Source organism: Melozone crissalis, unplaced genomic scaffold, assembly GCF_028551555.1.
Source record: "Melozone crissalis strain CALT ecotype California unplaced genomic scaffold, PUWL_Pcris_2 ptg000029l_1, whole genome shotgun sequence".
Taxonomy (NCBI): Eukaryota; Metazoa; Chordata; class Aves; order Passeriformes; family Passerellidae; genus Melozone; species Melozone crissalis.
Window position 1 is genome coordinate 13,448,712 of NW_026535807.1, and position 17,246 is coordinate 13,465,957.

Below are 17,246 nucleotides of genomic sequence, written 5' to 3' on the forward strand. Positions count from 1 at the left end.
AGCATTAAGCAGAACCACAAAAAAAAAAAAAAAAGACACCAAAAAAAAACCCTCCACAAAAACTCATTCTTCTTGGCCTTTTCTACAAATCAAACACTTTACGTGCTATGAATTTCCAAACATTTTCAGAGTGCTACATCTGCTAACACCTGAAGAAGTATGTTTAGCCCAAAATGCTTTAGGATAAAACATTTTAATCAACAATGGATTTTGATGTGTACTTGAAGCAAATTCACTCAGTGGTGTAGGGTAACAATTTGGGCTAATATTGGAAGACATTTTCTAAGTCTTTGGATTTGCAGCCTCACAATCATGTCCCCATTATTTCTAAGGCTGAGGGATATTTTGTATGGTATTCCTCATTTAGTACTTCCTCCAACATCACCGCCAATATACCTGACATATTGCTCTGAATTGTACATTTCAGTGCTCTTGCACAAGTTTCCATCAAAAGCTTATGTCAAAATTCAAGTATTTTAGAGACAAGATGATCCAGTACCAGGATGGAACAGAGCTCTTAAGTGTAAAGGAGTTTTCTAATTCCCACCTCACCTCCCCAGATATGAGGGGAAAATTAGTTGTGATGAACCAAGGATGAAATTTATGCAAAACCTCTGTTGTACCAAAGGTTTTTGTACTTCTCAAGATGCAAATTACGAAGCACTACTTACTATCAGAACAGAATGGGTCAGTCTTTGCATCTCTAGCATCAAGAAGGACCAATTTATATAATTAAGCAAAAATTAATAGCTTAATTTGAAAGTACACTAAACAGATTTCTTAAAAGAAGTGACCCTGTCCAAACCACGCTTTTAGCTTCCTTTCCAAAGATGGAAACCTTCCAAAAGGGCTCTGGATTTCAGTCACTTTTTCCAGCACTAAAATCCGTTCACTCAAGATTACACGCATGGTTTAACTTCGCGGAATTCGGGCTTGTTTTCACTCAGAGCATGGTGGTCTATATTGATCCCTTTTTTTTTTTTCCTCCTTAAATAAAAACACCATCTGTATGAAGAGACCAAACCTGTTCTAAGCATTTATTATGAAGCTCTAATTGAGACACAAACTGCTCTTCCCCACCCCACTCCTCCCTGATGGAATTCTATTCCCTCACCAGCCAAGCACGCTGCTCGCTGGTCACCTCTCACGCTAAACAAGTGCTGCTCCAAGAATGCTTTGTTCATGTTATGGTCTCAGGGGAGCAGTTTTCTCTGCAAAGAAACAAGGAAAAGAGTCCTCCCCCTTCCCCAAGTCAATATTCTTCAGGCTTCTGGAAGCTGTTGCGCACATATTAAAGTGTAGTTTTTCCCCTGAAAAACACACTGTAAAAATAGCATTGCGGGGTTCCATGTTTATTGTCTTTCTCTGCTTCCCTGCCAAGTGAGCTCAGTTTTACAAGCTGAAATATGTTTTACTTCACTGCCAGCCCCGAAAATTCAACCTCTTAAACGTAGCCAAATTCCTTCCTCCCTTTTGCACCATAACAAATAATACAAGGCTGAGGGTGGAACTGTATCCTCAGTCACACAAAAGGAATCCCTGTCCTCGGGTGATACCTCCAGCTCCGCAGTGGAGACAGGAGCATCTTCAGCTCAATTGAGCAGCTAAGTCTGGCTGAAATAGAGCAAACAGCATCACCAGAATGCCCTGTGAGTTTGCTGACAGGGGTGATGCCGCATTGTTCCAGGCAGTCACCTCAATTTCTAGTAAAGAATTATGAAAAAGGAAAACTACATCAGGAAGATTTGTTTTTTCACTCTTTAGACCACACATTTTACAACAAACTCCTATTTGATATAATAAAACCTAAATACCTGAACTTTTATTTTTGTTTTATACTAAATCTAATAGACACCAAAGCTATTTCAAAAGGAGGATCAGAATGGAGATAGAAAAATACAAAAAAAGAAAAGGCAAAAAAAGCACAAAACCTTACAGACATACAGAGAGCAGTCTAGTTGTTCAATGACCAATGATTATAATAATTAATAATAATCATCACTAAAGAGTGATGTAGTACTTACCACAATTAAAATGTTTACCATTTGAAGTGTTTGCATCTTTTGCTGAACTAAAGGACAGTTACTGAACTCAGACATTTCCCTCCAATGCTATTTTTATAATAGTGAGCAGTGAAATTAAGCCTGCTTTGGTTGGATATTTTAAAATCTAACATTTCAACCATATGCACTTAGGTTTTACTGCACACAGTGATATGCTACAAATTCATATTGGAAATTGGTAGTCCCAACCTCGTTGCACACTCTTACATTTGTCTATTGATGGTATACATAATTTAAATCTATTCTCTTGAACAGTGATTCTAAAATACTTCTGAATGCTTTAGTATTTCCACTTCAGCACCTTCAATTGCTAGTACAGCCTTCAGAGCAGAGCCTAAGCCATACATTTAGTTTTACATCATAAAAGGAAATAGCAGATCGATCTGCTGCTTACCCGTACGGCTTCAGACTTCTTATGAAACATTTCTTCCATATTCTTTGCTAATTTTTTCACAAGCTGAAGGCCATCAATTTCTTCTATTGCAACATCCTTCTCATATTCTTTGTATTTCTGGAAGAAGAAAAGAAAAATAGGGAAAAGTTACTCACAGGGAACCAGCTGAAATTTTGACAACTAATTATTCGTTTTATATTACACTTTTGCTGACATTCCTCATTTATTTGATGTTTATTTGCGTGACAGCAGGCTGCTTTGTGCCAAGATGCTGTCATGGGGAGAGAACAACTGGATTAGAACCAGAAGTCCATTTAAAAAATAATAAAAATATTTATCTCATGCACTGTAGGAAAACGATAACTCCCCTTCACAATGTTTAAATTACGCTTCCCCGCAACTAAACAAGAGCCAAAAAAAAGTAACAAAAAATCCTTGTATCTCCTCCAAAAATCGTGTAAAAACAGTGATATGATTGGCAATCCCTCTGCCTTAGCAACCTAGAATCCTCCTCAGCTGAACTTCCTGCAGATGCTTATTTCACAAGATTTATCCAACACTTACATTAGGACTACTCACACTACAAGCTTATCTAGACATGCTTAACTTTTCATGCAGAGAAAAGCCTAAACAAAGTACATCAACTACAGCCTTCATCTAAACACAAGCATCAAAGCATCCTTTATCCAATATGAGCATTACATTTCACAGTGTGAATAACTCCCAGAATGCCTAAGCACTAAAAATATATTCAAAACAAGTTTATCCTCTATTTTCTGCATATCAATACTTCTTTTTCCCTCATCAGTGTTTATAAGAAAGCTTTGTAAAAATTAATTATCAAAAATAATTTAATGCTGAGGACATTCTTCCTCCTCACATTATTCCACTGCAGCCTGTACTCTGAGAACTGTTGGCTTCCACTCTGGCCATTCTTTGCTCCTCTCTCTCTCTAAAACATGCACAATTATGTTGAACTGATCCTTGCCCATCACCAAACCATTCACCTGACCACAAACCTGCACCTCCATGGCACAGGGAGGGAGAGGAAGGCGCACCTGCCTCCTGCCAATTAAGCCCCTGTGCCACAAATATCTCCCCAACCTCCCCAGCAGACTCTTGGGGCAGCCCACAGTGTTTGAGTGAATAAAATGAAGTGGTATCATTAAAAAAAAACTTATCATTAAAATTTGCCTGCAGAATGATAATTCTTATAGAACTCCAGAGAGACAAGGGAGAATAAGGTGAGCAAAAACAGGGGTTCAAAGCAGCTGGATGAACATTAACATGTTCAAAACAGTGAATAAGCCAGGACCAGTTATGTCCTGGCTGGTGAGACAAGAAAGGGCTCTTCTGTTAGGAGAATGCCTGCACATGTTGTAGCCATTTCCCCCAACAAAACTAATTTTCAAGATAGACTGACACTTTATACTTCCTTTAAACGTAACATTTTTCTGTAAAAACTTGTGTGAATATTTTGATAATGAAACAATATTTAATAAAACATAATTTGCAGACAATTTCGGAACAAAGTTAAAAATACAAAGTTGTCAGTAAATATTTAGGGCAATTTTTTATAGATGTAATTTCAGCAATAATTTCATTTTTCCACATTATTGCTTGTCATGAAATCTCTAGTTTGAGACCTTAATCTGGCAACCTAAGAAACCTCAAACAAACCCTTTGCATTTTACTCCCTCAAGGCAGGCAGAGAGATTTGGGGTTTCCCCCCTTTGATCTACACTTAGATACCATCAACAGAGTTCTGATTTCAATTCTTGAAGTCCATTTATATCATTACTCAAGATAAAAGGGATTTTTCTAAAATAGAAAAACGCACTTTTATTCACTGGAGAAAATATAAGAGCACAGTAGACAAGAGAGGCAAATGCTATTGCAACCAACACCATGATAAAATGCAGTAAATGATCAGTAAACTGAAAGCACTGCCAGTTAATTAATGATGTCAATGTCTGTCCACATCCCACAGGATTTGAAGCTTTGGGGAATTTAAAACAAATCAAGTACAAATTTGAATCACTTATTTCCAGCTGCACAGATCATGTTCAACACATCACCTCCTGATAAAAATGTTTCCTTTAGACTTGACCTTTGAGTTTTCAGAAAGTATTCTAAAATGCATCACTTGAAGAGGCAGCTTTCAGGTCATCAGATTTATTGATTTGAGCTTTGCCATTGAGTGAAGGAAGCCAGGCAATTACTCACTGTGCTTGCCTGAAAACTGAATGGAACTGTTGAAATCCACAACATTTTCTAGGCACACAGAGCCCTACCACATGGTCTATTAGGCTCTTGTGAAAGCACATTAAAAAGCCACACTTCTCAATGTTGAGTAACTGGTGCTTTTGAAAACTAAAAATAACTTGCACTCAAAAGAGATGTGAATGATTTCTTAACTTGCAATTTATGATCTTATAGTTATGCCAGCTCATAGTAAATAAATGCATTTTTTCATAATTCAAATGCCCAAGTTCCAACACAAAAGTAGAAATTGGAAGAAACAGAAAATATTATTTCAAATCTATGTGAAAAGACCCCACATGTTTCATGGTGTACAACTCTGCTTAGTTCTGGAAACCTTCAAGAACATCTGCAACAAAACCAGGAGAGCTTGGTCTGCAAGACCCTGGCAACCAAGAGGTTTATTTATTGCATATTTTATATTTGGAATTCCACTGCCATAAAAAAGCATTTCTATCATTTTTCAGCCATCAATGGAAGGGTCCAAAACAGGAAAAGTATGTGGAAAAGTATGTGGCTGTAAAAAACTTGCAGCTGTTTTTGCTCTCCTGGTGCCGGGAGGGAGAGGTGCCAGCCTGACCTGGGGGTGTCTGTGCCCTCAGTGCTCACTCTGCAGGATGCTGGGATTTAGATTCCACCCACAAAGAACCTGATTTTATAACAACTATCAATGCAAGAAACCTGAATCACACAGGACAGTGAAAACACACAAAGCCACAATAAAACCACAACAAAGGCCATCATTAAAATTGCATTCTCTTCCTTTCACTGCAGAGGTTATCTGACCTCCAGGCCCTCATTCTTCCCCCACCACTAAATTTTTACATATTAAATTTGGGGTTAAGTTTCAATAAATTAAAACAGCAAAAACATAGTCCCTCTGAAATAAATTTGAAAAATTTTAAATGAAATTATTCTATTTTGATGTCATCTTGAGAAAGCAGCATGGCACTATTGTTCCAGTTAAACAAAATGAGTAGTGGAAAAAACAAAGCTTTTGGGCCTTTATACACCAGACTTGCAAACTACCTTGTTGTATTGCTACTATGAAGCTGCTCATACAAGCAATGCCTTAAATTACTTCCCTTCCCTGTAAAAAAGATGAAGCTGATTACAAAGTTGTAATTTTTTTTTATTTAAAAAAAATTATTCCTTCAGCTTTTTCAATCTTCCCTAATTTTATTTCATTAAGAGATACTGATAATTCTCATAATTTGTAACAGAGGCAATAATACATGTGTATTGTTACTAAAAGGAGAGAAAATAGTTCTGACTTTGCGATAAACAAGTGACTTGCTTAAAAAAAGAGTATGAGATATTAGAGGCATAGTTGGAAACTTCTGATAAATGAATTTCCAATTGTCTAGAAGATGAAGCAGGCACAACTTCTGATTTGCTGCATTATAAAAAAAAAATTACTTGAAATGCTGATTCTGTCGGCTTGCAAAAATCAGCATTAGGTAAGAAATTCTCTAGAGAGACAAGAACATTTATCATTTGAGAAAGCCCACAAAAAATACATTATTTCTTCAGTATCTGTTTTGCCAGATCATTTCACATAAGCACCGGGGAAAGACAGACAGTATTTCACTGTCAGAACCCTTAATGCTTTTATGTTTTTCACTGGTTTAGGTGTGGGGGTTTTCTCTTGGTAAATGATCATCTAGAAATAACAAACCAAAAACCTATCTGTACACAACTCTGATCAGAAGTGTTTAATGCAATCTAAATACTTGGCACTGAAAGATAACACAAACACACACAAACTAAGAATTGCTAAAAAAAAAACAAAAAAAAAAAACCAGAGTCTTCAAAACAAAACAAAACAAACAAAAAAAAAAAAAAAAAGAAAAGCCAAACCACTCCAAAACCTACAGAGTTCGAATGACCAAGGCAGGAAAAGAAATCAGCTCCTGAAGCAAGACTCTTGACTTCAGCTGAAATTTTTTTCTCCTTGTTCTTATTCTGAAGAGAAACATGGTCTTTGTGTTCCTGTTTGTATCTACTTCTATCAAGTCTTATCAAAATCAAGATATTCACCTTTGTGCTGTAAAGAAAAAAATTTCAAGTTACTTACATGTGTGCACACCATCCTTAGTCTCAGTCTTTCAAAAGGGCTCTGGTTGCTTTGTACATCTGCAGAACACTACCCATTTATGATGAAAATTCTTCCCCCTCCCTGGGATTTTGAGAGCCAGTAAATACCACTACCATCCTGATTGAAGAAAGGAATTCAACAGGAATCTTGCACTAATACTTTAAAAGTCATCTCTCTGTGTTGCCTGTTTGGAGCTGTAATTTGCCTCTGAGGTGCATTCATGGCTCAATTGCACACACTCCACAAATGTTGCTGGTTGAGAGATTTTGTCACAGGCATGTTAAAACTATATGTGCATATATACATTTTATGTTTTATAATGAAAAAGCAGAACCAGCATGCAAATGGCAGATCAAATATCCAATCTATCCATTGTTTCCATGAAAAAATTAAATATGTGTTTACTCCATGCCATTTTCAAAAAAACCACTTTCAGATGTGCAAGCCTCAACATTGCAAATGTAAAGAGAGATTGTAGAAACATACACTTTTGATTAAATCACCAGCTTTTGATTTCAATTAATATCTCTGGCCCAGCAGAAAGGCTGTGCTATGCAGAGCCTGAACTGTTTAGATTTGCTTCACTCCCTCTGCCATGCAATCCTGGCCGTGACTCCCTTCAGAGAGGCAGCGCTGGACTGAAGGGCCACAGGAGTTAATAAACTTATTAGAATTATTTTGATTCTATATTTAAGATACCCCAACAATCAGATGTAATTAATGAGACTGAAAGGCTGCAAAAAGCTTGCAGCTGATACAATTTGCAGCTCTTAAAGCAGTTTCTTTAGTTACAGAGCCAAAAGCTATGCCACAGTCCTGACCATATTCTTGACCCCTAAATGCATTAATTTATCACTAAAGTTGACTTTCCTAGCTGAAGTAGCCTTGAATTTTTATGTCAAGTTCTTTTAAATTGTAGGGATCAGAAGGTTGACAATAAACTACTTTTCTATGCATAAAGAAATTATTTTTTTCTTTCAATAATCTATTCTTCATTGCAATCTAACATTAAGCCCCTTCATTTTTCTTTACTCCTCTTAATGTATAACAATTTTTACACTTTTTTTTGTTTTTGCACAACTGCTCAAATTTTTTAAATGTCATTTATTCAGGGTGTTTTAAAAGCACCTCTTCCTCTTTGCATTTTATATAGGTTTTGGTTTTGTGGGCTTTTTAAATTAAAGAACCCAAAAGCTGCCACATACATGGAGCAAACTCAAAATGCTTCATTAGTTGCTGCCTTACTCCATTAACAGTTCTGTTGAAATTTTAAAAAGTTATGCACAGAGGAGGGACTGTAGCAAAATATGGCTTTGAATCAAAACAAATATAAATTACTCTTCACCTGGAAAGTCTATCACAGCATTTTATAAGACAATATCCATATTCAAATTAATGGGACAAAAAGCAGTGACAGTTCAACCCTTCTGTGGCCTGAGCTCTTGCAGTGCTCTACATAGAGCACACATCCCTTCTGCATGTGGGAGAGGGTAGAGCAATGCCCAGGAGAAGATTTAAAATTATCCAGCCCAGCCTCTGAATGCCTCATTAGAGCTGAGGGGTCACTAACCATGGATGCACTGCTGGAACAAACCCGACTGCAAGCCAAATTAAAAACCTTCTCCAGCATCACATGTGCCTGTGAGGGGGAGTCTGAGCTTTTCCACTGAGCAGAAGGGTACTCAGATGGCACAGGCACAGCAGAGATATCAAATACAGATGGTGCACTCCTCTGACAGACTCATCTGTGAATCTCTCATTCCTACAAGATTTTGTATTTTCCCCTTATCACACTGACCCCATGGCGGGGTGGTTTTGTTAGAGTGCCACTTTCATGCTGCTATCTGTTCCTCCTGACTCTGAAATTCATTCATTCAGTGGAGCAACTCTAACAAAATAAATAACTAGGGTTTTTATTTTGTTGTTGAACAAAATTATTTTAGTTCAGAGTTGGTATAAAGCTTTTCACCCACAGAGTTTCAAAGAATTTATAAAGCATGTAGATCAAAATCTCCATGCAGAAGGGGATATTGGGCTATCCTTAAATTCAGTAATGTGCCCAATGTCACACAACAGTTCAGAACTAACAAGAGAACAAGCTCTCTTGGTTATTCTTCCAATGCCCTGCTCAATAAACCAGAGTCAGCTTTGTTAACTTCCTCTTGATCTGCATGGCAAGATGAATCACAACAGCACACTTCTCCTCACCTTGACATTAGAGAACTCCTTAGTAATTGAGAGTTTGTGTTACACCACATTACACACTCCTATTAACCTTTCCTGAACCTCTTTGTGTTGATGAAATCCATCAGCAATGCCCAGTGTGATGGCACACTCATTTTCTGCAGAGAAATTCTCACTCACTCCATCAAACATCTCCTAGGAGCTCTGGATTCGCTCATCGCATTTGACTCTCACACACACTGGTATCTGAGGAACTCTTGTTGCCTCAAAGTCCAGTTGGGTTACTTCACAAAATACACTTTTAAAACAAAATATTGGGATATTTTTTGAATACTTCTTTACTTTGATTAGTTACTCAATGCTGTACCTGGTATGTTATAGCCAAAGATCAACTATCCTGGGAAATTTGTTATCATCAGCAGACTTGACAAGGATAGTTACTGCTTTCCTTGCAAAATAATTTGCACATTAAAATCACTGCAAGGGCACCATACCCCCAGCATATTTAATCTTCACAAAGATATTTACTCCTGACCTATTTTTACCTCATGGCTATATGTAAATGCCACAAAACCAAATCCATTAAAGCATTCAGCTGAATGATCATCAAAACCAAACATCCCAACTCCTGATTTAGCAGCATTTCTCTGCCCCATCTGTGAAATGCCACACAAGGTGTCTCCTTGAACCTTTCGCAACTAGATATGTTTATGTCTATCTATATATAAACATATATAACATCTATGTAACTGAAAATGCCATCTGAAGAGCATTAATTGGAATACAAGCATGGTTAAAACAGCTCTGCTATTGGGGGAAGATAAAAGCTACTCTACCACAGAGTACTTCTCATCACAAGTCCAATTTTAGAAAAGCAGCCACATTGATGCTTTTTTATTAGATTTTTCCTTATATTTTAATTTATTAGATGCTATAAATTATAGCATCTAATAAATTAAAAGGAAATACACTCCAGGAGGTTCAAATGCTTCCTCTCTGTGATTAATTCAGTATTTTAACTTTTACCTGAAGTAGCTAATGAAAAGAAAATCACCACAAATGGGTGATCCAAATAACTAGGTAGGCAATCTAATTCCAAGCAAACAGCAATTGGAAATACATTCCCATGTCTCCCTTTAACAGAGTAGCCTTGGTCAGTGCTGTCCCCAGTGAGAAATGTCTGGCAGGGTTTGCCTGGCTCTGCCTCCAGAGCCCACCTGGGGCTCCTTCCCCAGGAGAGTCACCTCACCAGCTCTCCTGAATATCAGTTTAATCATTACTGAAAATAGCTGAAAAAGCAACCATTATCTTGCAAATTCTTTCAGACATCTGAAACATCTCCACAGACCAGCAAGGATTTTCAAGAGTTACTTAACAAAGCCTATTAAGAGCTGCTTTGGAAATACATTTCACAGAAGCTGTCTATACAATTACCCACAGCTTTGCTTCTATTTTAGAAAAGAACATAAAGCCCTCGTTTAAACTGAATAAGAACATGCTGGAACTGCCCTGGAGACTCCTTTTTCCATAAGGCTATTCTGGATACTCACTACAGTGTTTCACGTGAACTGCTTTCCATGAGGAACAAAACACCTATCAGTATAAATCTGCAGAATTAAACACGATCCAGAGGCTGTCTTCATCCAAGGCAAAGCCTTCTCTATATTTTCAGGTGAAAGTAAGTATATTAAAAGCATGTATAACTAACGTGTTCCCCACAAAACACTGAAGCAATCTGAGAATGCAATCCTTTCCCCCTGGACACTTCTAAGCCACTGAAGATTCAGAAGTAGGTAACCTGACAGTTCACTATCATCACCAATTCTCAGCAGGAATGAGAAACTGCAACATTTTCTTTTGTACACAAAGCTGCATTCACCTTCTCCAAAAGCCTCCATGGCCGCTGGAAACAAGAACAGCCAAAAGAGACAGCTTACTTTGTGCTGTAAGGTCACAGAATACAACCACAACATTTTTTTCAATCAGACATTCTGCTAATTCTTTTTTTTCCCTCTTTATACTCCTCTTATCACTGAATGTCTCTTTCTCTCATTACTGTTCCCCCTCGACCTATGCCTGCCTTACACCAAGCTCTTGTACCAGGTTTTGCTGTTTCTGTAGACTTTTATTAGACAGCACTTATTTTCCATCTAAGCAAAATTACACAATTGGCTTCCCACCCTTCATGGTTGCCCCTAAATGAGCAATAAAATAAAATGAGCTGCCAAGAAAACTTGAAATAAAGTAGAATGTATGCAGAAGAAAAAAAACAAAGAAAAAAAGAAGTGTGTTCCAAGACAAACCTTTGCTTAGCAATATCCATGCCTTTTGAGAAGGTCCAAAAATTTTGCTTTTAAGAACCTCAAATGGCTTTTGTTCCTCAGAAAAAGAAACACAATCTCCTCAGGACACAAATTATGTTTTGAAATGTTCTCTGCCATGAACGTTTGTCTGCTTGGATGCCTCTAAACCATTGTGTGGTACCTTCAACATTAACTCTTAAATGAGCTTTTCATTTCATTGTCACTCTGAAGGACATGGCATTGATCTCTGCTGCTCTGGCTCATCATTGCACTTTTCTGTACACACCTGATAAAAGTATTTCGATTGATTTAGGGCTTCAGAGAGGTGTCAGAAACTACAGATCAAAGGGGAATTGTAATAACAAGAAAAAGCATAGCATCTGAATACCTGAATTTGGGTACCTAAATTTAGGCTCACAATTCTTCAGCTCATGACTGAATGTTTAAAATTACTGTTTTCAAAAATCTGGACTCCCCTCAGTGCCATCAAAGCCAGCAACATCAATCTATTCTCAGCATCTGTGAAAATCACACCAATCAGACCACCTGCATGTGGTCTGAGGGCAGATGTCTTAAAAAGAATTCAGTAAGTTACCCATAAAAAAGGAAAAAAAATATTTGGGAACCTAACTATAGCATTTGGCACTGCCTGGAAGCGTGAAAACATATCTGTGGTTTTGCCACACAAGCTAATGCTTTTCGCTTCCATATGTGATTGCCAGTCCCTTATAAAACTTCAAAGAAAGAGCAGGGGATGGCCAGCCCTGCTGCATCCTTCTGGAGAGCAGCAGATGCATCATGATTCCCTTCAAAGCTTCACAAAACAAACTGGTGAACAGACAAGGACAAACAAAGGGTTAAAGTTCAACTGCCAAACCACCCTTAGTCCAATATTTAATAACTGCCTTTGAAAGGCTGTAATATGATATAAACTAATGCCCTGTACAGCAGAACTGGTGCAGATCCTTTTCTCTTTGGACCATTTAGCTATGAGAGTCTTGGATTGGCATCTGGGACGCTGGCTCTCAAAGTGTTTTTCCCTCAACAGAGTCTTTCCTCTCTCACACTTTCAAAAATGACACTTGAAACCTCATTAAGGAAAAGTCCTGTGCATCAACATCCCAGCCAGAGTTCTGCTTGTAGCTCTTTCTTTGGTTTGCTTTTTGTTTTGTTTTGGTTTGGGGGGTTTTTTGTTTGTTTTGGAGTTTTTTATTTTGATTTGTTGTTTTGGGTTTTTATGAAAATTGGATGAATACTCTAGACAATAGAGTAGGGAACATATCATACCCACACGTAGGTATTCCCAAACATCACTGCAAAGAGTAAATAAACCCTGAGCAATTTCAAATGTTGCAGAGAGGACTGAAGTACAGCAGCCCCAATCTCTGCCTCTATTTCCTCCAAAACTGAAAACTCAAGCTGATTTTATTAATTGTACATATCTGCTTCATGACATCACCTTCATCAAAACCTATAATCCAAAATGAACAAGATTCAGACCCTCTATTCAGAAATTTGTGTACTCTCACGCCTGTATTATAAACCTGTCTTTTTCTGCTTCCTCAAGAATCTCACAAAATTAAACAACAAAATAAGTTGGCTACCAAGCTTAAGATTTATTTTTGTGTACCCACAAGTCAGTATCTGATCAGATTGGAAGTATTTCAACAAACCATCAGCTTCATTCTGTTTTTGAAAATTTCAAAGAAACTTGCCCAAATTAAATCTGAAGCAAACCTATTTCAAGCTGAAATGTAGGGCACATTCTTTATTCTACTATGTTGAAACTTTTCTAGGTTCAGTTTGCTGTAAAATACATATACAAACATGGGATGCCTGTCACAGCCCAAGTCACAGTTGAGACAGCCATAATACAGAGTAACACCACACAATTTCAGAAAGCTTCAGCCCATACACAGTAACACTTTACCAATTCAGAAGGCCGCAAGCATCTGCCCATACAGAGGAACAGCTTACCACTTTAGGAGGCTGCAAGGGTCGGCCCTTCTTGTTCCTCAGCCCAGCCTTTTATCCCCTCCTGCTGATGCCCTGCACCTGTGTGCCCTCTGCTCCCTTTGGTGGTTGGGCACTGCCCTGGGCACTCCATGGCTCGTTGCTGTCAGTGCTGCTCACCTGCTGCTCACAGCTGTGCCCACTGGGGATGATGAGGCTCAGCCCCACTCCCAATCGCCACAAACTGCACCTGCAGATGCTTATTCAGCTTTTTTCTAAGTCTCAAAAAGAGCAGAAAGGAGTTTTTGTAATTTAGGAATTCATTACATTACCAACAGAGATCATCTCACAAAAAAATCTGTATTACCTCTAGTAGCACCACAACAGATCAACACCCTAGTATATAGAAATAAACCATCTAACTCCAGAGTCTGTATTAGACTGTACAAACAAATACATTTATCAGAAAAAGTCAAGAGCTTTGGCACTAGAAAGGACCCCAAAAACAGCTTTGTTTTGCTAGGTCAATAAACCACTATTAATGATAATGTATCTATGAATTAAAGATGCATCAATCTGCATAGCAGAGAATAGAAGCCACGAATAACAGGCAAATCAATACTATGAAGTTGTAAAGAGTACAGTGTGCTCTCCTTCAGGCTAATGGTAATTAATTTACTTTCCCTCCCTTCACACATGATAGGAAGCAAGTAGAAGAACACAGTAATCACATAAATTTTTTTAAGTATAAAATGAGCACATATTGTTATCTCCTTACTGTATCTTTTCTGTTCATACACTTAGAGCACTTAAAAATTATCACTTTATTTGCACATAGAAAAAACAGCTTGTGTTTTTGGGAGCATATGCACATACCAGCTGATATTTTCAAGTACTGCAATTTGAAAATTTGTTTCTTAAATAAAAGATCTTGCTCTGATTGGGTTGTATGTTAGTATAAATGACCAATGCCTAAAATAACATTTGTGCATCACAAAAACTCTCCTAGTGAATGTACCTGTAGAAATATTCTGAGTCTTGTGGGGTTCAATATCCCATAATGGAAAGGCTTATCACTGAAAACTACATTTGCTTATGCCGCAAGTTAGTGGGTTTTTTATTCAACTCCACTGTTAATTAAATAATGCCCTTTCTTTGCAATTGAAAAAAAAGGCAAGGTTTAAGTGATCAGCATCTAATAGAGGCATCCCTTTCTTAGGAAAAAAAGTATTTGGAGGTTCTGTTAATCCAATGGACTGTCTCTAGACCAGCAAGCTTCTAGGAGAGGAAACAAGACAAATCTACTGGGTCTCTGCTTTAAAAGAGAGTGCTGTTGCTTTCTAAAGAACACAATTTAAATATTCATTGTGTTAAAGTTCTTCTAAGTGCTGTTTTTGTACAAAGTAAACCTTAGGCTGCTGTAATTAACAATGCATTTTCACAGACATGGAAATTAAAGTTTCCATTTTAAAAATATATCCTTTGTTGACAAGGTTCAGCAAACTGCCATCAGCAGATTGCAACTGTTTCATTGCTTCATAAAAATACAGAATTTCACTAAACCTCAGAACATCAAACAAAGGCACCACAATCACAGGTCATTGCAAAGCAACCTATTGATAAATTCCTCAGTGTGCACCACAGCTGCAATGACCTTGGTGAACTGCATTCAGGGCTCTAAGCAGCAGAGTAATTAACAAATACTGAAGTTAAAATCACAAGTGGTGCTATTAAAGCAGGCAGAACAAGTCAGCACATAAAGATACCCCTGTGTGAATTAGGGTCTCGGTGGTCATTTCACATCCTTCCATGGTTCTGTGAAACTGCTGCCCCCAAACACAGAAAAGCTGAGTTCTGAGCCTGAGCTGACCTTGGGCTGTTCACTGTGTAAAACACTCCAAGTGGGGCCACATCTCCATCTTGTGAGCTTTCTGAAAGTTTTGCTGTGAAACAACATAGTGTAAATAATCAAGGGGAAGGTACTCTCAATTTCCAACACAAATTTTGTCACGTTAACTCAATGAAAATTACAATAATGATTTAGATCCTTTCAGACCCTACCTTGCATTATAAACACCCTTAAATTTACTTTCCCTTTTTCACAACAACATAATTTGTCCCTTACTATTACAAACATACAAAGAACAGTGTACACCAATAAAATATAATTGTGGCAAGTGGACATTGTGTTTGCATTTGGAGGCACGGCAGAGCCTGTGCTGCCTGCACAGCACTGCCAGAGGCACACATCTGTTTGTGCAGTTCTAGTTCAGTAGTTTAAGGAATGAAGTATCACCTCATTACAGAACTGCCATGTATGAGTGAATTTGTGGAGCTTGCCCTCCTCACAGTCAGACAGTTCTAATCTCCTTGCAAACCACAGTGGCAGCACAGAGATGGAGTGTTAAGCTTATCAGGCCTCATCTGTACCATCACCTACTTAGTTAAACCCAGGCCATCCATTTCTCTGTCATTTCTTTGTTCCTGAGGTGCCTGAATGCATAATAGCCACTGGCAAAAGATGCAAGATATCTTTAAAGACTGCAATAGAACACCACCTACATTATTTTTTTTTAAACACAGACTGAAAACAATTCACAGGGACCGTTTTAATCATGGGTTGCACTGCATGCATTTCCTCTTGCTCTAGAATTCTAACTTGCACTATCACCACATAACCTGGTATCTAGAGTTATTAATTTATTTTATATTTACTTTCAGTGTGTGCATAGAAATTCCTGACTCTGAAAAAAAGCTTGCATTCCTATCACAGTATCACAACTGGGAAGGGTTCTGATAACTGAAAATCCTACAGCATAATAAAACCTACTCGACATTCAACCACTCTTTATGGATATCAGCAAGTCTCCTGTCAGCAGGCAGACTTTGGGAGAGGCCAAGAGGCATAAAAAGTGACTGCATCCTAAGCCTTAGGGGCTTTTTTGAACCTCCTTTTGGAGCTTATGCTTCCATCTTGTGGGGGCTTGTAGAATCCTACACTTTTTGCCCTGGCCCCAGGCTATCTTTCGGCTCTCCTGCCTTCTCTCTGGCTCTTGCTCACCCTCATGTCCATCCCACCTTCCTGTGTCCCTGACCAACGCCCTGCCTGCTTGTCTCTGTGTCCCTGCCTGGGCCACTTTGCCCAGCCCTGCCCATCCAGGCTCCTGGTCCTGCTGCTCTCTCCCCCCTCAGCTCCTGCCCAGTGCCCAGCCCCACCACAGGACACGGACAGCACTCCTGAGCTCCACTTGTGCCTCTGTCTCCACTCTCTTCCCTCTCCTCCAGGACTTGTCCATTTTCCTGCCTTCTTTTCTGTCTCTTCCAGCCCTCTTTCATTTGGGAAACTCCTTTTCCATCTCATTTTTGTTACCAATAAATGGTTCTCAGATCCAATGTTTGCCTCATTTGGCCTAATTTCGTTCCCAACCATCCATTTTTAAAATAACCCCTCTCAGTTCCCCACAGAACACGACAGAAACCTACACCCAAACTCTCCTAAAGGGGATTTGAACATGGAAAAGGTCATTTCACAGCCACAGCCCAAGCCTGCCTGCAACACTGCACTGGCACTTGGCTTGTGTGGATTCCTGAGCTTTATTTAAGCTCTAATGGTGCCATCACACATCTCTAGATGTCTCTAGAACACGCTAATCAGATGGAGGCTGAACGATGCCTTAGCTGATAAGAGAGTGTTTTCCAACCTTTAAAACAAACAAAAAACTGCACTGTTCATAATTTGCTTTTGGCTCATTCTTCAAAGTTTTCCTGATCCAACTGGTGATGAAAAGTCAAACCACAAGAACACTGCCAATCAGTACATCCATGCACGTCCGAAAAATAAAATTATACATTTATAGGGAACAGTGAAAGGGAGCATTTAGTGCAATAAATTAGAAATTTTTTCAACTGTTTATATTAAAGAATCTTACTTTGATCTCTGTCAGTTTTACAGCTTTTCTGTCAATATTGTATTTGGAAAAAAGAAAATC

General features: G+C 38.3%; 1 protein-coding gene across 1 annotated transcript in view; it reads right to left on the minus strand.

The window, feature by feature from the left end:
- Positions 1-17,246, minus strand: part of CACNA2D3 (calcium voltage-gated channel auxiliary subunit alpha2delta 3) — a 383,943-nt gene that overhangs the window by 296,538 nt on the left and 70,159 nt on the right. The window contains exon 3 of the mRNA XM_054281044.1: positions 2,458-2,574. Coding sequence (XP_054137019.1) covers positions 2,458-2,574 — 117 coding nt within the window. The remainder of the gene's footprint in view (positions 1-2,457; positions 2,575-17,246) is intronic.